The sequence below is a fragment of the Hydra vulgaris genome, chromosome 01, assembly GCF_038396675.1.
Source record: "Hydra vulgaris chromosome 01, alternate assembly HydraT2T_AEP".
Taxonomy (NCBI): Eukaryota; Metazoa; Cnidaria; class Hydrozoa; order Anthoathecata; family Hydridae; genus Hydra; species Hydra vulgaris.
Genome location: NC_088920.1, coordinates 58,016,583 through 58,040,409, shown reverse-complemented (window position 1 = coordinate 58,040,409; position 23,827 = coordinate 58,016,583). Strand labels below are relative to the sequence as shown.

The window sequence follows — 23,827 nt, the reverse complement described above, 5'->3', positions numbered from 1 at the left end:
TTCATTTAAATTTAGTTATGATTTAATTAACAATCAACAAAGAATTAACTACTATTTCTTTCAATTAAGTAATTTCTTCAGCTGTACGGCCAACTAAAAATGCACAAAGTTTTTCAAAAAAGCTGTTTTGAAAACAATATTTTTACTGAGGTGTGACTAAATCTTGCTCATCCAAAAAAATCTAGTATTATTATTCTTGATGAATTATTTGTTGTCCTCAAGCTGACTTAGGAGAAAAAAGGCAGATTTGTTTAAATAGAAAAATTCAAATGACAAGTGAAATTCTTAATTTTGCTATAAATATCAGTTTCATTGACAAAGTTATCCTCTCTTTCTATGTTTAGATATATTCTAGTGTCTAGTAATTTTTTCATCTTTAATCCTGCTTAAAGTACACCCATATTTGACTTCTTAGATCTAAATACTTGAACCTGGACTCTAGATAATACTTGGACCTGGATTCTAGATAATACTTGGACCTGGACTCTAGTTAATAGTTGGACCTGGACTCTAGATCATACTAAAATTTTAGATGTGATAGTAGAATCAAGAATATTTATAAACATTTTTTTATGAATTTTGGATAAACTGAAAGTAATTCAAAGTTAACTGAAACAAGACTAAAAAAATAATAAGAGGTTACTTAAACTTTGTACCAGAAATAATAATTGATATATCTGATTTTGCAAACTTAATGGATGGAAATCATGGCTTAACTCTAATTCATATAGTTAAAAAATACAGTGGGTTGCACACCTACTACATCTAAAACTGATGTACTCAATAATCGTCATTAGCAACAAACTCTTTTTGTTTAAAGTTTCTCTTTAAAAGCCTTATGATAATCTCTGATATCTGGTTTAAGCTTCTTTAACTTATTTAGGCAGTGTATCTACATGATAGAAAATTTAAAAGAAATGACATTGCAATACATACTAGAAATTGTTAATTCTGTTAAATATGGTTTCAATCTGGTAAAGATGGCTGCCAGATTGATATTGTTTCTAAAGTTTTTTAATTAAATCTGTTGTCATGCTCTCATCTAATATGAAACTAATTTAATTATCAATGAGTCTGTTGTACTTACAAAATTCTTGGTCAATGAAGGCACAACTTTATTACTCAATGATATCAAATGCACAACCTTATTCACGATGATATCAATTTTATACCTAATGTCTTGAAGCATGTGCAAGAAAAGTAAACTGTCTAGTTATGATTTTCTTGAATTTGTTGATGACTGCTTCCTTACTAAAATTTTTATCTAGGCAACTTTTTTCAAGAATATTCTTGACTTTGTAATGACCCTGATTGCATTTTTAGTGCCAATACTGAAACAACTCGTTGGTGACAAACTTAAAAATTACCTCCATAAATTATTGTTGTTGAAATTTAGCTATGTTTAACACCTGTTAAGTTTGTTAAAATTACCATAATAAGTACTGATAATGTTGTTTTTCTGTTTTTTCATAATTTTTATTGTCTCTTGATAATATAAAAGGAACTGATATTGGTGATTTTTACTTTCTGCTGTTAGTAAATTTAGGAAAAGTTAGTTTGTAATGTTTAGCAAATCAATTTTTGGTCCATAGTTTAGCTTGGTTTGTTATGAATTGGTAATATTTTTAAGCTTACTAACAGTGGAATTGTATGAATAATCTTTTAAATTGGTTGCAATGCAAGACTAATTTTTTATGAGTTTGCTAATGCAAAAATCATATTTCTTCATTTAAAATCTATTGCTATCTTCTTCACCTAAAACTACCTGGTTACAGTTACGAGGTTATGTTTTTTGTAAAATGATCTTTAACAAGTTAAACAATTTTTGAGTAATAATAAATAACTTGTGCTTTTTTGCGATTCTGATTCTTATTGGATGTTTGATGTGGTGTGCTCAGAGTTTTGTTATTAGTTATCTTTTGTTCGTTTTCATTAGAAATATGACTGAGTTAGCAGTTTCTACAAAATATTTGATTCAGTAAGCAGCTTCTAAAAACATTTTTTAATGACATTCAATTTTGACTTTTAATCTTTTATAAAATATAAGTATGTTTATTTAGTTGGCTATGTTAATCTAACAAGGACTATATGTTGGAAGTATTTAATTAATTTTTCTTGCAATGAAAAACCTTTATAAGAAATAAGTACAAGTAATTATAAAGCTATTTATCCTGGTTATATTAACATATTTATAATGGTTATTTAACAATTTTAAATTTTTTTTTATTTTTTTAACATTTTTTAAATCGTTTTTAAAAACATTAATCTTGTTTATTTAAAATTTATTTGTTTTTTACTTTAATCTCTAATTATCAATGATATATTAAAAAATATAAATATTTACGAGTTTTGTAAACTTTAGATGTCTTTAACTGGTTCAGATATTTCAGAAACAGCAAAAGATATACTATATCAAGTACTAGAATATGATCCTGTAAAAAGACCATCTGCAACATCACTTCTCCAACATCAATGGTTTAATGTACTTCTATCTTTTTTATAACATTTTCCTGTTCAATTTAATTTTTAAAAAATGTGCAAACTTATTATTTTTAGTTTTTCTTTGAGATTTTATTTTTAGAAAAAACAACAAGCACCACGTCTTCACTTACTAAAAACCATAGAGAATCTTAAAAACTTCAGTAAAAGACAGCAGGTAACATTATTTATGATAGGTAGACAGTATTAATAATGTTTTATATTATTAAAAGCTTTAAAGTTAAAGTAGCTCTTAATTTTCCATCAACTTTTAATGTAAATTAGGTGATTTAAATTTTTTGGATAATTTAATTTAAGTAAATATAAGTGTTTTAAACAATTATATTTTATGGTATTATATTATATACCAGAGTATAACAAATTTAAGTAAAATCAATTGTTTCTTGTAGTTTAAACCACAAATGGCTATATTGGTAACTAATAAGAAAGTTTTGTGAATTATATACTAAAAATTCAGAGAATTGACAGCATTTTGAAGAAGGTGTCAAATGGGCTTCAATTTAAAATATTTCATATTTTCATGAACAGCAGGGCAACATGAAGTCATGGCAACATGCCATCATGCAAATATTGTCATGACTTCAAGATTGTTTTTTTTTGCACTTTGGTAAGACATTACCTGATTTAAACACCATTGAAAATTGTGAGGTAAACATGAAAGCCAATCCAAACCACAGATATGAAAAGAGCTATAAAAAAGTTTTTGTGTCATAAAATAATGCTCAAATATTGTGTCTCTGGTTGCCAGAGATGGCCACTACAGATAAAGAGATCATTCATTTTTTTTTAACTTTATTTGAAACTCACTCAACCCTACACTTTGTTATATAAGATTGGCAACCAGAGATCTGTGCAAAGAATCAGGTTAAGTGCGGTACTTTCAAACGTGTAGGGTCGATTTGAACTTTTAACCTCTTAATTATGAGCTAACATTTCTACCATTAATCTACTACCACATGTTATATGTGCTGTGTTGCAGTTGTTATGTGAATTTTGCTATCTCATGATAGTGGGGACAATTGAAGAATCATTCAAGCAACTCCTAAGAGGGATCCGTCTTTAGAAGAAAGCAGCTTCCAAGTCCAAGCAGCAAGAGAAATATTACAGTTTCATAAATGCAGTTAAGGAGAAAAGGCAATATTCTTTTTAGCAAGATAGGTAACAATAATCTAATCGGAAACCTATGTCCTATCTAGGAGAATGCTAATTTTTTTATATCTTGGCTCTAAGAATGTTGTTGAATACTTGCTTGGTACAAGTTAATAACAAAAAATCTTCTTCAGTCAGAAAGATGGGCTGTGTTTCTGTAATTATGTGGCTGGTCTTTTTTAAACTATTGGTATCACATGTAACCTAAGTAAATGATGCGTACTTATAGGCATTTCATCATGGAGCCTCAAAGCTGTTGTTTCCCATCAAAAACAGCTGCTCATTTAGAGTTCACAAAGAGTATTGTGAGGTGGGAGCCGCTGATAGAACCTCAGAAAATTCTTATGTCACCACTGCATATCAAGTTATCTCATCAAGCAATTTGTCAATGTTTTTGATATGGATATGGTCTTTTCCCAAAACTGTTCAAAGTTAAGATAAGACATTTTTGTTAGATCACAGATAATGAAATAAACATGTTTATTTCTAAAAATATACACAATCAATATTTTCACTTAATTTACATATTTAGGATTTCACTTTCCAACTCAAGCACTTATGTAGGACTACTGAAAAAGTTAAACTAAAGAATTTTTTTTTAGAAAATAGAAACTTTTTATCATAAAAGCAGACAAAATTTGTTAAGTTATTATTCTATATGTGTCTTCAGTTATAATGCTATGATGATCCCAATCATTTATATAATTATTTTAAAGAAAATTATTTATATATATTTTTAAACAGAAAAGTATTAATAAATTAAAACCAAATAATCAATAACAAATACAAATATGTTTTTAGTTAAACTAATTTTTTTTAAATTATAATAGTAAAAAGATGTTTATATTAAAAGATGTATTATGTAATAAAGATATATATATATATATATATATATATAATATATATACATATATATATATATATTTATATATATTTAAGCGCGGTACTACCAGGGACGTGGTGGGGATTGAACTTGGAACTTCTCGCTTATGAGCAAGCCCTCTACCACTACACGACCACCGCATATATTAATTGTTTTAAAATTAACATAGTTTAATTATCATGTTTAAAATCCTGTTTATGAATTTAGGAATTGTATAATTGCCAACAAAACTACATCAGTGAAACTGACTTGACCAATCCAAATATACCAATTTCAGGTTTTTCATTTTTTTTTTTAATATTTTTAATGGTTTCAATGAATTTTTTTAATAACTCAATTTTTTTTTTTGATTAATTATAGAAGAAAAAAATAAGCCAGTATCTGTGATAGATGACACGTTAGTTACAATGCTAAAGGTACTTTTTTTACATTTTTTCCATCTTTAGTTGATTATATATTGGATGATTTTTCAACTTAAATAAGTTAATAATATATTATAAATTCTATTAGAAGTCATAAATATTATACCAACATTTTTTTATGAGAACAAATATTTTGTTTTTATGTTTTTGTTTTTACCTGTGTTTTTTGTGTTGATTGAAAATAAAACACAGCAACTGTTAGTTGCTGTGTTTTATTTTTTTTTGAGAGTTGAGAGAGTTATAGGGTTAAAAGGAGTTTTGATAAAAAAAAAAAAAAGAGTAATATATATTTAAAATAACATTTTAAAGCTAAAATTAAACTACACATTGTTTGAAATTTTATACCTTTCTCTGCATTGTTTTTAGTTTAATTTTTAAAACATGTATTTGCAAAGTAATACATGCTTAAACAAAATCCTCTGCATCTGTCCCTTTTTAAGTCAATGTATGAAAATTATCTTTCAACCAAAATATTAAGTTAAATTGTTTAAAGTTTATGCAAGTGATTTTTTAGGACAAAGTTATTTTATGTTTAAATTTACATTAATATTTAATTAATGAATGAATTTGATTTTAAATGACTCTATTAGGTTTAAGGTTCTAGTATCGATAGGGGGCGGACAATTGGATTGAAGGGTAATAGTATCAATTCATGGTATTAGTAGATGGTGGATTTTCATCTATTAAATCACATACTGATTCAATTATAGCAAAGCAAACTAGCTAAATGATCTTAAGCTACCTCAATCAATGCTGGGTCAGCTGTAACTCGTTCAATTAATTGACCTACTTGTGGCCAGATCTTAACCGACAATTTATGTAAGGAGCAGAGCGTTATAACAGTAGTAAAATTCACATTAAGGTAAATGACCATATTAGTAATGGATGAATTCCCAACTATTAAAAAACATACTGATCCAAAACCAGTGAATCAAACTAGTTAAATGATCCTTAACCTGCATCAATCAATGGTGGGTCAGCCATAGCCCCCTCAGCAAGTAGATTTACCTGTGGCCAGATTTTAATTGACACTTTACATAAGAAGCAGAGTATTAGAACAGTATTAAAAACCACATTCAGATAAACAACCATAGCAATAGATAAGTAGTCGATGCCTAGGGCAGTGATGGTATTGGTATTAATGTTGGTATTGGTATTAGTGTTTGTAGGGTGGTAAGGACAAGTCATTGATATTTATGAAATATTTTATAAAATATGTTAAAAAATTTTAATAAATACAAAATGAGGTTAACTAATAATTTTAAGGTTGTTGTACTTTATATTATATTTAATTATTTAAACATAAACTATTTGTTTAATTGAACATTTGTTTAATTAAATACGGTGCAAATAGATTTATTTTATATTTAAAAGCTGTAAAGAGTTAAATATATTTAAGGGGGGGAAGTGTGCATACACGTGAGAGAAAATATGTAAGTCAATTAGAAGAAAATCTAGGATAAAGAGCAAAAAATGATAGCAAAATATTAACATTTTACAAAAATCTTTCCATAATTTACTTCTCTATGTTCCAATGTTTATGTATTTTGTCTCTCTTCTGAGATACATGCTTTTGAATAAGTTAGACATAAAATCTTTTATTTTTGTCTCAACGATTTTACATTTTACTACACTCTTTTACATGGTAGTTTTTACTAAACATTACCTAATTAACTCTAGTGCCTCATTTTTAATGGTTTGTAATAATTTGATAATTTGTAATAATTTGTAAAAATTTGTACTTATGGTTTTTATTTCCTTGTTTTAAGTGTATTTGTAAACTACAGAACTGATGTTGTAAAACATGCGCAGGCTTTTGCTAGTTTATGTTATTTATATATACAGGGTAAGGAGAAAGTTTTGTCCCACTTTTTAAGGTAACCAATTGATAGTAAAATCTTTTGCAAGAAAGATTAAAATGTAACAACATTTTTATTTAAGTTCAAAGAACCAAAAAATTATAATAAATGTTGATACACTTCTTCAAATGCTTTCAGAAGCTCTTGATGATGGTCTCAAGCTCTTGGACATTAATTTCATCCCAAGCTTTCTTTAGAACCGACTTCAAGGCATCCACTGTTGTGTATCGTTTGCCTGAAATCTTCTGTTCCAAGATCGACCAGGTTGAGAAGTCTAAGGGGTTCAAGTCTGGTGAATTACTTCCACCAGAAAGAGTTGATTACAGAGAGCGATTGTTGACACTGCTCCATGGGCCGGGGTCCAGTCCTGTTGTAGCATAAGTCCAGCCTGACCAAAGTGATTTGAGCCCTACAGCTCCACCACATCTCTCAGAATGCTTTGTTAATAAACGTGGGCATTAACTTTCACATTTTGATCAGTAAATATGAGCAGGGTCTTTCCAGTAGCACTTACGCCTGCCCATACCATCACTGACTTCAGGAAATGTCTTTTGACCATCAATTTAGCCGCGAAAGTGTTCTTCAAACCACGCTTGAGAAGTTGACGAAGGTTCTGGGAGTTGTGGATAGGTTGAATTGTAAAAATCTTCTCATCCACGAATAACACTCACTTCAATCAACCACCAGCAACCAGATGCAATATCTTCTTGGCACGTAGCTTTCTGTTTGCTTTTGCTTGATCACTCAAGAAGTGGGCCCAATTGATTCAATAACTACGCAACCCAAGTTTTTTTTGGACAATTGTTTGCACACTTTTTTCATCAATTCCTAAGTCTCTAGCCATCTTTCTCATGGAGCGCAAAGGGTTTTGACGGATCTTGCAACGGACCTTGTTGATGTTGACTGGAGTGACTGCAGTTGGCGGGCGGCCACTCCGAGGGCGGTCCATCTCATTTCCTAACTCTTTGTATCTTTTTATGGCCCTGTTAACCATTCGCTCTGGATAACCCGTCATTTTTTTTTAGCTGGTTTTTTTAGCTTTCAACAATTCAATGATTGTGATCCGTCTCTTTCTCATGTCCATTTTCCTAAAAATAGAAAATTTTATATTTAAAATACATAGTAAATAGCAATTAAAATTGTAAGATAAAGTTTAAATTGTAAGAAATTTTGTAAATAGCAATTAAAACCAGTAAGATAAAGTAAAAACAAATAAAATTCTCTGAGAAATACACGCGTTCAATGATTTTTTAGAAGTGGGACAGAACTTTCTCCGCACCTGGTATAATTATCAAGTTGTTCGTATATAGTAAATATTTTTGTTGTTTTTATTGTTGTAAATATTGTAACAAAATTTAAAGTAAAGCTTTTTTTTCAGATTCACAACATGACAAAAAAGTATAAAGATGAAAACGATGTCAATAAATTAATAGCTAATGCATCTTTATTGAGATCTGAGGTAGCTTCTAAACTAATATTTTCAAGAAAACTTCATTTTAATGTTTAAGTATGTTTTCCTTTTTTATTTTTGTTTTATGTTTGTTTGATAAATTTAAAGCCTTTTTACATAATCAGTAACAAAAAATTTAATGGCAATAATTAATGCAACCCAGGTGAATATTTGCTTTTCGGGCACCTGAGTGTAATAATTTTGTAAATTATTCTTAATTTGTTACTTTGTATTGAAGAGCAGTGAAAAACTTTATTTTATATTTGACACTGCACTCTTATAAAAATCAGAATGTGACAATATCAATAACATGCCTAATTGTTATGAATGCTAAGTATGAAACAACAAAATTTTTTAAGTCGAATCTAAATCAAAATAATTGTGAACAATTTTTATATTACTAACCATTTTTTTAATGATTTTTTTTTTTTATTCAACAACACCATCTACAATCTGTTTTTATTTTTAAATATCACATATCTCATATCTCCCAGGTTTACATATTTCACATATCACATATCTCCCAGGTCTACGTAACTGGATGGCTCCATTGGTCACTTTTTGCAATCTTTGTGTAGCATGAACAATTAAAAATTTATTCTTTGTGGCTGGTGAGCCCCAACTTCTTCCAATGTACACCACAACGACAAAATGGACATCAGGCTATCCAGCTGGATGTGGTTACAGCGCTCAATAACCTAATGACTACGCTGACAATCACGCTCACGTTCATTCAGAAGCTCCACAATGCATGTCAGATCAGCGCTTGCTGACTATGTGCTCGAATCTAAAACCTCATTTCATAGCACATCATTCCACACCTTTTATAATTTTATATTCCAAAACTTTTATACTACAATTGATAAGGAAGGATTCAATAATATTAAAAAATGCTACCTGATACACTGTAAAAAGAAAGCATATGGAGAAGACCAGCATGCCAAACTTTATGGAAAGCTTTAGAAATGCCAAGAGCGATAGCCTTAACCTCTCCACCTTTATCTAATACACAATAAAACCTATCAGTTATAGTCTGGTAGAATTTCGATACAATCATGAACAAAATACTATAAAGCTGAAACTTTGTACAAGTGAACATAAATATATGATAAGTCACCAAAAAAAAGCCCTATTATTTGGACACTGGAGGGTGCTTTTTTGGGTCTTATTAAAAAAGGGTAACAATTTTTATGAACAAAATTTTTTTCTTTTCAAAAATGTACTTTTTATATATCGTTAGAAAGATAATTTAGTGCTGCTTATTTCTATAAGAACTTTTTTAATTTTTAATTTTTTTTTGTATTTTTAAGGTTGAAAATAATTTGTTTTGAAAATATGACTTATGTCTATGAAATAAATTATAAAAAACACAGTAAGTAATAAGATTCTTCAGTATTTATTATTTTTTATTATTTATTTAGTTTAAATATTTAATATTTAAATATTTAAACTAAATATTTAAATTAAATATTTATTTAGTATGTACTTTTGATAACAAAAACATGTTTTCATATAAAATCTAAAATAAAAGTTAAAACAATATGGTTTATTTATGAATAAAATTTTTTTCTAATGTCATCTAATGTTTCTAATGTGTATTTAAGATCATTGATACTATCATCCTGCATTTTCAAAGTTTTTTTTTCCTACAAAATAATACAATGTATATATAGTAAATTATTTTTCAAGCATATTTTAAAATTACCATTATCGAGTGTTCCATTCCTATTAAAAAATGGTAATAAATTGCGTCAAGACTAATATTGTAGTCATATTAAAATCACCTCTTTGTTGCGATAACTTTCTCCTTGACAACCACCACAAGTGGAAACGCACTTATGACCGTATTTTCGACAACTGAAAGTATTCAAACCACATTGGTTTTTTGAAGATATTTTACAATTGCATCTTATAACACCTAGAAAGTTTTGAGGTAATACATAATTATCAGTTGTTACTGGGATAAAACCATTGTATTTTTTTTCCATCCCCAGTTCTCAGGATTAAGATTCTCAAGCTCATCAAGTAACTTTCATTCAGTAATTTGAAGATGGAAGCGTAACCCATGTAAGTTTGTCGGTTTTTTAGTTGATGGTAACTTATGAGGTTCAATTATACCTTTTGCAAGTTGTTACCAAATACTTTTGATATCTACATTGGAATGATTTGTTTGTAGTTATTTTTCATACTTTTAACTACCAGAAAAGAATTAATTAACAGCTACTTTATAAAAAGCAGTCTAGTATCACCTTAAGGTTTATAATACAGAGCCAAAGACATCTTTATATGTCCAATGGTTGGCATTAATTGTGATATTTCTTGGAGCTCATTAGATTTTCTTAAAAGACTTAAAATGCTGGGTTTTTTTTTTCCGTATGTTGCAGCGGTGGCAACATACTGACCATGCATGTTCAAGTAATAAGTGCTTTTTAAACTCACTGATTGTGTGAGTTAATTCTTTGGTGCTTAAGAGATGATTATCCTTTCCTGGCATGAAAAAGACATTGTACATGTTTTCTCTCCAATGATACAAGAGCATTACAGCTATGTCATCAGCTGCAACTACAACTTCATTATTTAATACAATAGTTATAAGAATGGTTTTAGTTTACGTGATCATTATGGTTATAACTTCCTTGTGGTAACAATTACTCCAAAGTCATATAGTCGATATTCTGCATTTTTGTAGATGCAAATATAAACTTTTGAAACAATTTTTGTATCAGCATTATCTGGACATATATGTACTTTGTGCCCTTCAGCCATAAGATGTTTTGCTAGCAGTTTAATAAACTCTAGTTTGTTTTGTTGGGATGATAAAAAGCGCTCCTGGCCAAACAACAATGTGTTATCATCATGCACATTGGTCAGATGAGAATATTTTCCTTCTTGTCGCCTAGCATGCTCATTTGATTTAATTGAAAAAGTTTCATATCCATCAAACACAATACATACTACACGATTATTGCGTTTGACGTGTGTTAAGTACAATTTGCAAATCTTGCTGAAATTTAATCTTTTTACCCATCTAACTCGATTTATCAAAGTTCACCATGAATCTGACAAATTTTGCTTTTATTTCACCTACTTTGTATTGAGCCTCTTTAGGTAAAAGTAATTTTTTCTCATCAACCTGTTTTTAAATAATGCAAGAGGTGTGGTAGTCAACTCATAGCTAAAATAGCGTTCAACATTATCATCTCTTAGAGGAATTGCAGCACCCTGTTCACAAGTCTTGTGAACAGAGTTGGAGGAGGAGAGTTTGCTGGAGAGCAACAGAGAACAGAGTGCTGGAGGAGTGAATGGTTGGATTAACATGTATAGAGATGCTTTCCTTTAATTTTATTACATTATGCAATGCATTGTGGTTGTATTTGGTCTTGACATCTGGTTTTAGCTTCAGTGATAACTAAGTTTTCTAACTTGTTATAGGTCATCAATCCTATTTCCTCAGCTTTTTTCGCAATTTATATCATCATTTCCAATGATGGAGACAAGACCTGTTGATACAGAATGCAAGTTTGAGTCTTGATATATAAACAAATTTCGTCTCCTTAACCACTCTAAAAATTTTTTGCAGTGAAATCCCTTGCATATCTTGCTAACCCCATGTTTGTGTTGTTTGCTTGTGTTTTTTCACATCCTGTTAAAGTTGTCACGGCTTTGTGTATAGCCGCACTGGAGTTTAAGGTATGTAACCAAAGACACTTTATGATAGTCCTCACATTAAGCCATATCTACTTTTTACATAACACATTAATAACAATGCGCTCTTTGCACTCTTGGCATAGTTTATGTGCCCAGTTGTAGCAAATAGATTTAGCATAAGCTTTGTTGTATGTAGATAAAGAGATCAATTTGATGTTCTCTCTGCAATAATGAAGTTTTTTGCGATTGAAGCATATTCCATATATTGAAGCCAGAGTTATGCAGTTCTAGATTGTGATTTCAGAGATTGGATGAAATTGTCTACTTTACTTGAAATGGTTATAAATTGTTTTATTTCTACAAACTTTTCAAATTCATCTTCAGTTAAAGTACTTTTAATTGCTTTCATTGCATAGGTTAAAACGAGGAAAGATTAATCTCTCTGCTATTAACAAGGATATCCAGCAGTATAATTTTAAGGGCACTTTCTGCTAAAATGTGTGCTCGAAGCAACTTTGCAATAGCTTTTCCAGACATTGTATTTATAATACTACTTTCTGCAAATATCTTAATAAACAATTACTCCAAACCAGATCCTCCCATAAGTTTACCAATGCTTCCAATGTCACTCATTATGGTATGAAATCCACCCAATCTGCATACTATATCTAAATTTTCTTCCTTAATGATTGCTTATGCTTTTATCCATAACAGTTGGTTAAAAGTTATGCAAGGTATTGACATGTTCAATTTTTCAGCCTGGTACAAATATAACAAAACGAAGGGTGGAGTAAATGTATGTTTAATCAGAAGGATTGAGATCAATTATTAGGATCAAAACTAATAATTTTTGCGGACAAATCTTTATATCATTTGTATCTAATTGCATAAAACCTGACTAGTTTGGATGCGGGTACTCAGTGGAACTGAAAAACCAGCCACCTTGCCATAAAAAGTCAAAATTTAATTCTCTGGGAAGTGTAATCGGAGATGGTATTTCTCTGTAAGGTTTAAATTTAATCATTTGAAAGCCAATGTTACTAGATCCTAAATAAGATAATATCTTAACACCGCGATCTGTAACTAAATCAAATGTTTTCTTTTTTTGTTTTAAATGTTTGAAAAGTTACAACGTTTAAAGTTGTTACTTTAATAAAAGGGTTTTTTTATTGTCATAATTTTTTTAATTAATTTGTTTTAATGAATGTTTTAATGCCCATGGGGCATTAAAACATTCATTAAAACATTCATAAAAAGTTCATTGAATCTATATAACGTTTTGTTAAAGTAATAAGCATATCTTATTAATTTTTCATTTTCAATCCACAGTTCTTATACAATTATGAATCAGCATTAAATTATCTTTCCAACAATATATGAAAAGTATTCTTTTAAAAAAAATTTTTGACTATAAAAATTATTACCCCTTTTTAATTAGGCCTAAAAGTACACCTTCCGATGCTCCAGTTGATGGGGCTTCTTTTGTGGTGAAGTTTCTTATGTTTATGTTCACTTGAGCAAAGTTTTAGCTTTATAATAATTAATTCTAGGTTGAGGTGATTTTTTTAGTTAATCCAGCGGACTATTATTAGTTGTAGAACAAGAAGATTATTAGATTCAAGATGTTTGATAATTAAAGATTCAAAAACCTTGCTTATGATAGGAAGAAGACTAATGGGATGGTAGTCAAACAAGTCAGATCCCTCTCCAGAATTTTTGAAAATAGGGATAACAGATGCCGCTTTCCAGCATGCTGGAAAACAAGAGTCTGATAAGCACTTTTTAAATAGTTTTGAAAGTATAGATGACAACTCCGGAGAACACTTCTGCAAGACTACAACAGGTATGCTTTCCACCACAAGCTGTAGAAGAGTCTAAGGAGGAAATCACTTTAGATACAGAAACTGGAGTGATATGAATGTCAAGCAATGGATCAACCTGCAGGTCAGCTATATTAGGTACATCATCACACCTGTAGACATCAACAGTCTCTAATATCAGTAAATCAAATATTTGTTCTTTATTATATACTTTTGTTCCTAAACTTTTTTTGACTTTATCCTTGTAAACTTATTCAGATTTGTGTTATAATGTGTGAATGAGACTAAATATTTGTTAGAAGCATAGTTGTGCATAATTTAACACAAAAATACCACCCAACACAAATAACTAACTGAGAAAACAGCTGGTTATCTTTGTTCCAAAGAATGGTAACGCTTTTCTAAATATGTATATATGTTTCATGCTTTTCTGGGATCATACTTATTCCCTAAAAATCTATTTTGTTTGGCAAGCGCTTATCTTACCTGCAAATTTTATGGGTTTGCACTATGAAAAAACGAAGCATTAACAGTTTGGACCTAATAACACAAACAAACTACCAGAAAATACACATATGCAGCTGTAGATGTTTTTTAACCAAAATAGAGTTTAACTAAAGAAAAATTATAATAATGCTAAACTGGAAAGCTTTTCAATGAAAACACACAATGGTGATACTCAAAACTCATACCATAGGTGAAAACTGATGAATGAGAACAAAACATTCAGTAATGTAAGGTAAGTCAAGAAGCTTCATATACACTCTTCCCTGGGCTAGACCTAAAAGCAGGGCAAGATTATAACCATCTTTAAAAGTATTTAAAACCAAAAACGATGTATTCAAAACAAAGAGATAATCTTGATATGAATAACCAGATAATGTTTATCAATAAAATGCTAAGAATGACTTAAACTTGACACCTGATCTCGTTAGAAATATTCGTCTGAGTAGCAAACACGAAAAGAACACAGATACATGTAGCATATTTTTTATAACAAATGAGTTCTTGGTTGGAATGTACTGAACTATTCTACTAGATAAGTTTAGACATATCATGATCTCATTAGGCTTTTTTTTCTATATAATTTCTTTGCTCTAAAATAAAAATTGCATTTGTTGTCACATCTGTTTATTTTCTCACTATTCTCTGCTGATTTAATGTTTGTAGATTTTTTTATATCTGGCTAATTATTTTTTAATTACTCTGAGTCTGTTTTGTGTGAAAATTATTGTTTCTACTTATCAGGTAAGATTTATGTTTCTCATACTATTGGGGTTACCACATTTTCTACCATATTTTCTACTAACTACTATCGTACTAACCACAAATCATCTTAACTTAGTTTTGATGTTTATGAGTGGTATTTATTTATTATATTTATAAGACATATTACAGCCATAAAAGAAACAGTAAGTTACTCTTTATTATTAATTTCTATTTTCTATTTGCTTTGTGTTATTTCTATACATTAAAATTTTTTATTTTAATACATGCACATACATGGATATGTACGCTTTTGTCTCTGCTGGTGTAAGTGTACATGATTTTTATATGTCCAGGTATTTACATATTTGTTTATAGTCACATCACACGCATCTCTCACCACCCTCACAAGATCTTTAAGAATGTTAAAGCTGTATTAAAAACTGAAATAGGGATTGGGACTTTTGTCTTTAGTAGTGTAAAATTTTTCAAAAAGTAAAATAAAAAAAAAACTTTTATACATATTCTTGACTTTAATTGAGTTTGCTAATGAAAACATTTAAAAATAAATATTTTATAAATCAAATTTATTTATATTTTTATTGCTACTGCATATTGTTAATTATTGTTTCCATTTAGTTTATAATTAAGGTTAGGGCAAATAACAAAAAGTAAATTATGAAAAAAATCAAGTAAATAGTTAATTAATTAAAAATTGTACAAATTTGCAAACAATTGCAAATTTGTGCAATTTTAGATAAAATACAGATGTTGGAGTATTCACTCTTGTCATATCCTCTTGTAAATTGATGTTCAAGCTGCTTGTTGTGGCTGTGCAAATTGTATGTGGTAAACCCAATCAGTTAATGCTGTCAAATTTTACTTAGTTGATTTTGTTAAGTACCTTGAGTTGCTAGATTATGTCTCCTTGTCCCAGTCTTGTCAGTCCTTGTGAATCCAAGTCTTCAAGGGTGGTTAGTTTAAGTGTCTAAAGACGTTTTATCCGTATGATTGGTAAATGATATCATCTTGGTGCTGGGATCTTGAACATCCCTAAGTAACATAATGTCCATATCATGATACAGGATACCAAGCTTGAATAGCAAATTCAATATATTATCAGATGTACTCTCTCTGATTAAAATTTTTTACTTATTATCAGCAAAAAAATTATATAAATAAGTGTCTTCTTGTTCGTTCGTTTGTTTGTGTATGCGTTTTTCAGTTTTAAAACACAGCTTAACATAGTTTATGATTTATTTATATTTAAAAATATGGCATAAAACCTTAAATATACATTTAAATATGGCATAAAACATAAAATATACATTTATATAAGCACACTAATCTAAATTATTTTTTGAACTATAAGTTGTTTGGAAAAGCATAAACAGTTCACTTTTTGTTATGGTATTTATGGAGAAGCTGTCCATTGTTGTTAGCTTTGTTGTTAGTTTGCTGTTTAACAAATATTGAAATTTTTTTTGCACATTTCCAATTTTTAATTCAGTGTTTTCATGTGGGTGCTTTATATCTAAATCAAAATCTTTGTGTGAGTTTTTTTAAATGACAAACGAGCCTGCTTACAGAAAATCTTTTGCACATTTTCATACCACACTTTTTGCAAATAGCAGATTCGCCAGATTTTTCTTTACAAAAATATTGCCATGCTTTCTATCCATTTACTGGTGATATAATATAGTTATTAGTAATAGTTAAATGATTAATAAGTCAGATTTTCATAATTAAACATAATTTTAACCAAGTATACACCCTTGGTACAGTTATTTTAATACAGAAATTATTTATTTTTTCAATAACACAATACAGCAAATAGTAATCTTTTCAATTATTTCAAATTTTAAAAACCAAGCATGATTGCTCAAAATGTATATATTTATATCTTTTGAAGAATACAAATTATAAAAAGAAACTGGGGATGTATTGGTTTTACATTTAAACATAACAGTCTTTAAAATATACAAGATGTGCTACATGCTTCTGCTGACAATAAAGAGAGTAAAGTTATTTTTATTGGTTTTACCCCAAGCCATGTTTGCATAGTTTATGTGACAATGAATAAATGAGCGATTCAATTGTACTAAAGTATATTTATTTAAAATATTTCTTTTATAATATAAATCATTAATATAAATAAGGAAAAGGTATTTTCACTATATAATATTGTCTCATAGATATCTATCGAAAAGAACTTTGGGAAATCATCAGATATTTCACATTTAATGTCTTTTTTAGGCGAATCATTTAAAATATGTTTGGTTTTAATGTAATCAATTGCGGAAGTTGTTGATTAAGTAATTCTAGTTAGTTTGTTTATGTAAATATGTGTTAATATATTGGTAATATTTTTTAGGTTTGTTTATCACTTTCTTCGGTTTCTAATAAAGAAACAGTTATTAATGAAAGAGTAACTTTATTGTTAGATCTTTTAGACAGTCTTCATTTTAAGGTAAATTTTTAAAAACTTTTTTGTATTTATTTAAATTTAAACAATAAGAAAAACTAATAATTTACAAAAAAAAAAAATCTTTTTTGCACAATTTTAGCACCATCAATAGTACAATTGATTGAAATATACAAATTGTTTTCATAAAAATATACATAATTTATTTGTTTTTTAAGACTATGTTAAAAGTGCACGATGACACAATAAAAGAGCTTCAACAGTTGGATCGACCTATACAAAATAGGTTAGGAGATGGAATACGCCAAAGTTTGTCTGATAATTTTACACAAGTTCGATTAATTCAATTTCATCGACCTCACTCAGAACCATTGGTTAGTTTTTGTTTTATTTTTTAAAATAACATTAAAAATGTTTTATTTAAACTAAAATTAATTAATATTAATTTAAGTTTTATTTTACTATTTTTTTATTTTTCTATATTTTTTATTCCTTAAAAATCTTATGTTTTGTTTTCTATATATTTTATTTATACTACCTCATTATTTATTTTATCTTTTATATGTTATTTTTATATCTTTATTTTGTTTCCACCAAATCTATTTTTTTCCCCTTATTATCTATACATGTTATATGTTGCTTTAATTTATACACTTTCCGCATCTCTTAATCTCTCATTTCTTTATATGTATATTGCGTTGTCTGTCACTAATTTTCCCTTGGATTTTTTAGGGCATTACAGTAAAAATGATTAATAAAAAACACTGTGTTGCTAGAATAATATATGGTGGAATGATACACAGACATGGGACTCTAAACATAGGTGATGAGATAAAAGAAGTGAATGGCACTAATCTGAGCTATAAATCAGTTGAGATGGTGCAAAAAATTTTGGTAAATATTTGAATATTTTCAAATACTATTACTGATGATTTCTGAATCACTTATTTCTAACATATTGATGTCGCATATGATTTTTTAATCTGTAATTTTAGAACAATGCTGTTGGTGATGTTTCATTGAAAGTTGTTCCTAGCATAAGAAACGAAGAAATTAACCAGAATGAGGTTTACTTTGAGCAAAAAAAAAATTTTATATCCTCTTTGCAAAAGTATTTTCTTAAAAAAATATACTTAAAATAATAAAATTGCATATGAATTATAATTTTTTGTAAACTCATCTCATTTACTTTGTCTTTTGACTATATTTAGTTGTATGTCAGATGTCTGTTTGACTATGATTCTTCTCTTGATAATTTAATACCTTGTCAGCAAGCTGGGATGTCTTTTGAATGTGGAGAAATATTAGAGATAAAGTGTAAATCTGATCCGCTTTGGTGGCAGGTGAGAATTTCAATAATTTTAGTTATTTATTTTCAGTTTTCAATTTAATTTAGGGTTATAATTATTATAATTATGTTATAATTATTATAATTATATTATAATCATTAGGATTATAATAGTTATTGTTAATAAATTATTTTTTTTTAAATTAACTAAATTAAAATAATAAAAACATTTCCATAATTTTTGAATTTGAAAATTATTTTCTAAAAAAAGGCAACTAAACCAGGAAAACATATGGCAGGTTTAATACCATCTCAAGAACTTCAAGAGTGGTATGTTTTAAATATATATTTCAAGAGTGGTATGTTTTAAATATATATTTCAAGAGTGGTATTTTTTAAATATATATTTCAAGAGTGGTATTTTTTAAATATATATTTCAAGAGTGGTATGTTTTAAATATATATTTCAAGAGTGGTATGTTTTAAATATATATTTCAAGAGTGGTATGTTTTAAATATATATTTCAAGAGTGTTATGTTTTAAATATATATTTCAAGAGTGGTATGTTTTAAATATATATTTCAAGAGTGGTATGTTTTAAATATTTGTTTTAATTGTAATAATTTTTTAAAAGTTAGATAAAAATTGTTTTTTTTGTTGTTTTAATTTTAATTTTTTTAAATAAATACAACAACAAAATGAAAACATATAGTATATTATAAAAATTACATATACATATACAAATATATAAACATATATATATACATATATATATATATATATATATATATATATATATATATATATATATATATATATATATATATATATATATATATATATATATATATATATATATATATATATATATATATATATATATATATATATATATATACACACACTGCAACCATTTTCTATAGGCGCATGTGGATTATGTCTTATAAACGTACTTAACTTTATTTTTATAGTGTATTTCAATAAATTATAAATAAAGTATCAAAAAATAATGAAAATTATCAAAAAATAATATCAAATTTGAAAAGAGATCAATCATAAATGAGTTAAATTCGAAAGATAGGTGACTATTTTCTATAGACGCAGTTCACATTTTTTAACAAAACTATCAGAAAAAATGTATTTATTACATTTTTAGTACTTGATTGGACCTCCTTTGCGCTCAGTTACTTGACAAATTCGTTTTAGCATACTTCCCACCAAGTTTTCCACCACTTTTGGCTCCATATCTTCCCAGCATTCTGATACCGCTACTTTTAGCTCTGCCACAGAGTTGTATTGCTTCTGGTCAGATACGTCTTACAGTGATTCCCCAGATGTTTTCAATAAGATTCAAATCTGGACTGCGAGTAGGCCACCACATTTGCTCAATTTTTTTAGCTTCAAACCAAGTCTTTAGTCTTGTTACTAGTGTGAATGCTGACATTGAAAATTAAACTTGCATCAATATTTGTTTTTAAATGGAATCAAACATAATTTTAGCTCATCAATGTATTCAGAACTTTTTATTTTGCAAGATGTAAATGCTAAATTTAACTTTCCTGTTGCACAAAACCCAAGCCAAACCATCAAAGATCCACCACCGAAATTCCTTGTCAAAAAATATTTGGATTCTCTCCTCAAATCACGCCAGTAGCCACTAAGACCATCAGGCCCATCAAGATTAAACTTTTTCTCATCCGAAAAAATCACCTGGTATTGAAAACAAAAATATTCAGCTATTTAGACATCTTAGTATTCATGAGAATTTAATCTAAAATTTCTTACTTGTTCCCAATCGTGTGCCATGTTATCGCGGGCGAATTCCATTCGTTTTTGTTTGTGAATGGGCTTCGAATTTGGTGCTTTATTCATTTTTGATCGTACGATGTGTGGGCTGTCTTTAAGAACTTTCCTAATCGTCTCCTTGCAAACATTTAAACCCAAATCTGACTTAATTGTTTTCAAACTTTTTAATGAATTTGAGTTGAACAATTCTGCGTTTTTCACGGCCTGAAACCTTAGATTTCTTTGGTTTCCTCTTGATTGTTGCATAATCTGTTGGATTTTTCAAGAAATTATGGATAACGTGATCTGATCTTTTCAATCTTCTAGCAATTTCTTGATTTGGAACTTTTTCTCGATGATAAGCCAATATATAACCTTTTTTAAAATCAGTAAGGACCTATCCTTTCGGCTTTTGGTTAAGTTCAACTTAATTACGACTCACAAAATAAAAAAATATGGCGTCTATGTAAAATAACCATGTGAATATTAAAAATTTAATTATTTTAATACAATCAAGACAATCAATAATCAGATGCATAATGGATAATTATTTTCTTACATATACTTATTCAAAAGTACAGTTATAACTATTTTTTTACCATTGTAACACTGTAAGTCCACAAAATTCTACATGCGTCTATAGAAAATGGTCGCAGTGTGTGTATATATATATATATATATATATATGTATATATATATATATATATATATATATATGTATATATACATATATATATATATGTATGTATATATATATATATATATGTATATATATATATATGTATATATACATATATATATATATATGTATGTATATATATATACATATATATGTATGTATAAATATATATGTATGTATAAATATATATATATATATATATATATATATATATATGCTTATATATTTGTATATGTATATATGATTTATTATAATATATGTTTTTGTTTTGTTGTTTTATTTATTTTAAAAAATGAAAATGAAAATGACAAGTGTGCTTAATTCAAAAATATTTATAAAGTTGTGGTAAATAAAAATAAAGCAATTCATTTGAAATTCAATATAATTTGAAACTTTTTTTAAACAAAAATAAGAAATAAAAATGCAAAAAACATAAACATAGCTTATTTTTTTAAATATCAAATGTTAGAGAATCATTGCCAGAAATGTGATCTTTATAAACTGCCACAACTCAAAGTATCATTTCCCAAAATACTTCTTAAAGAACTGCATATATAACCAGAAGCTGAAAATACTTGCTCAGTCTTAACACTTGTTGGTGATATTGTCATCAAGCAATTTTATGTTATACTAAAAAGTTTGCATCTTACTCCTTTATTTTTATAGGCAGACATTTCCTTCATCAATAGTTTGTCAAAGTCAAAAGAGTCAAAACTTGGCATTTTCTTTATATTTTCTGCCTGATTTATCCTCTTTTTCTGTATTTGATTTTCAAATTTTTCATTTAGCAATAGAAGGACTAAGTTGTTGAGAATCCTCAATTGATTTTTCATCTTCGTTTTTTTTCAATTGTATAAACTTGTCAACAATTTTTTAATTTTATGATGCATAATGGTCTTCTTTGGCATTGAAAATATATTTTCATTTTTTTAAGTTTCTGTTTGTATTTTTTCAGATTTTGTAAGTAAAATAGTAGACCAGTTAAATTATTATTTCGTGTAAATCTCTTATGCAGTGTATTAGCTAAATCAATGTTCAAATTGAATATTGCTAATTTATTTTACTATAAATAAATCAAAAAGTTGTTTCTGCAGTGACAAGAATTTATCGTGCCTTGTTCATGTAGAATATACTTTTGTAAAATTTATAAATTTTAACAGGAGAGGTTTTAAAGATTTTCGTAACTATTTACTCTTTTTAATACGATTTTAGCAATTGCTAACTAATTCAACCAATGGTTGTTTCTAAATTATTGTCATATCGCATTCTTCATGTATAACTTCATCCCCATCAGTGGTGTCTTGTTCATCTTCTTCACAATTTTCATACGTAGTCAACTGTTCTTTAATTTTTCCATTGTTTTTCTTGTACAATAATGACCAAAATTTGTATTCCATGAGTAAAACAAAGTTGTTGATAGCAAGGCATCAATCTACTGAATTCACCCTTACACTTTCTCCATCAGTGGTTATGGCAAGAAATTTTTTTTTAGGAAGTCAATATCAAAATTATTTAGCCTTTCTGCCATTAACTCTGTGTTACACTATCAATGGATTCGAATCAACCCAAAATTAATGTGTTTTGACTTTATATGTACATTTAAATTTAATTATCTCTGATTATTTTGTGTTTTTTTTTGTTTAAATGAATTGTGTAATTTAAGTTCCGCAAATCATGCAAATCTTGCATTGACTGATGTGGGTTCTTGCATGCACTGAAACAATGTGGGTTCCTGCAGGATTGCAAGATATATAGTTCTTGGTGTGAAGGTTAAGTTAAGTTTATTATTTGATCTTTAAATATTTTGTGATAATATGTTGTTTTTTTTAGGCGGATAATGAGTATTGATGCACAAAAGAAAAATGAAAAAACTAGAAGTTTGTATAACTTAAATTTTTTTTAAACTTAATTTTAAAGTTTTATCAATTAATAAGTAATTTTTTTTTTTTTACAAATATTATATTTTGAAAATATTTAAAATAAGTTATAAACTTTCAAATTGAAAAACAATTTATTTGTGTAAAAAAAAATCCTAATCTTGTGTTTTGTTTTTAAATAGAATATATATATATATATATATATATATATATATATATATATATATATATATATATATATATATATTGAATTTTTCATTTTATTATTTTTTATCATAATTATCAATAAAATGGAATTACAATATTCAAACCTTGTTTAATTCCTTAAGAGCTACCCTTTTTTGAATCTATTGTATTTAAATAAAACAAACAAAAACAATTTAAACCTTTTATAACCGCCTTCTTGTGAATACCAAACAAGCAATCAGAAAAACAAACAAAATTATCACATAAAACTAATCCTATAATCTATATAATTTTATAAAACTATCTATTTGTGAATTTATTTGTGTTTGTGTTAACAAACTCGTTATTAAGTTTTCTTTAATGATCTAAGTTTTGCTGATAGTTGTAGTAGTTTTGCTTTTGATTTAGAGCTATCTTTGCCTTCCAGCAAAAAGAAGCCAAAACAAAAACAGATGGCTTACAGAGTTAGCCTTCACACAAGCAAGATTTTTTTTGTTTTGTTTTTTGAGTAGAAAGTTTTGATTTTTAAGATTGTTTTTTAAAAGCTTTTGTTTTTTAGTATATGATAAGTTGGATTTAACAACATATGAAGAAGTTGCTTTTAAGGAATCATTCAGCAGAAAAGTAATAGTTTTGATTGGTAAGTTTTT

The 23,827-nt window shown here is 27.7% G+C and overlaps 1 protein-coding gene across 14 annotated transcripts in view; it reads left to right on the top strand.

Moving 5' to 3' along the window:
- LOC100213721 (55 kDa erythrocyte membrane protein) overlaps positions 1–23,827 on the top strand; it is an 83,924-nt gene that overhangs the window by 35,579 nt on the left and 24,518 nt on the right. For all 14 annotated transcript variants that reach the window (XM_065788769.1, XM_065788774.1, XM_065788776.1 and 11 more), the window contains 14 exons: positions 2,363–2,482; positions 2,582–2,656; positions 4,739–4,808; positions 4,892–4,947; positions 8,191–8,271; positions 17,311–17,406; positions 17,580–17,735; positions 18,094–18,255; positions 18,357–18,428; positions 18,573–18,704; positions 18,921–18,979; positions 22,945–22,991; positions 23,586–23,657; positions 23,737–23,817. In XM_065788769.1, coding sequence (XP_065644841.1) covers positions 2,363–2,482; positions 2,582–2,656; positions 4,739–4,808; positions 4,892–4,947; positions 8,191–8,271; positions 17,311–17,406; positions 17,580–17,735; positions 18,094–18,255; positions 18,357–18,428; positions 18,573–18,704; positions 18,921–18,979; positions 22,945–22,991; positions 23,586–23,657; positions 23,737–23,817 — 1,279 coding nt within the window. The remainder of the gene's footprint in view (positions 1–2,362; positions 2,483–2,581; positions 2,657–4,738; positions 4,809–4,891; positions 4,948–8,190; positions 8,272–17,310; positions 17,407–17,579; positions 17,736–18,093; positions 18,256–18,356; positions 18,429–18,572; positions 18,705–18,920; positions 18,980–22,944; positions 22,992–23,585; positions 23,658–23,736; positions 23,818–23,827) is intronic.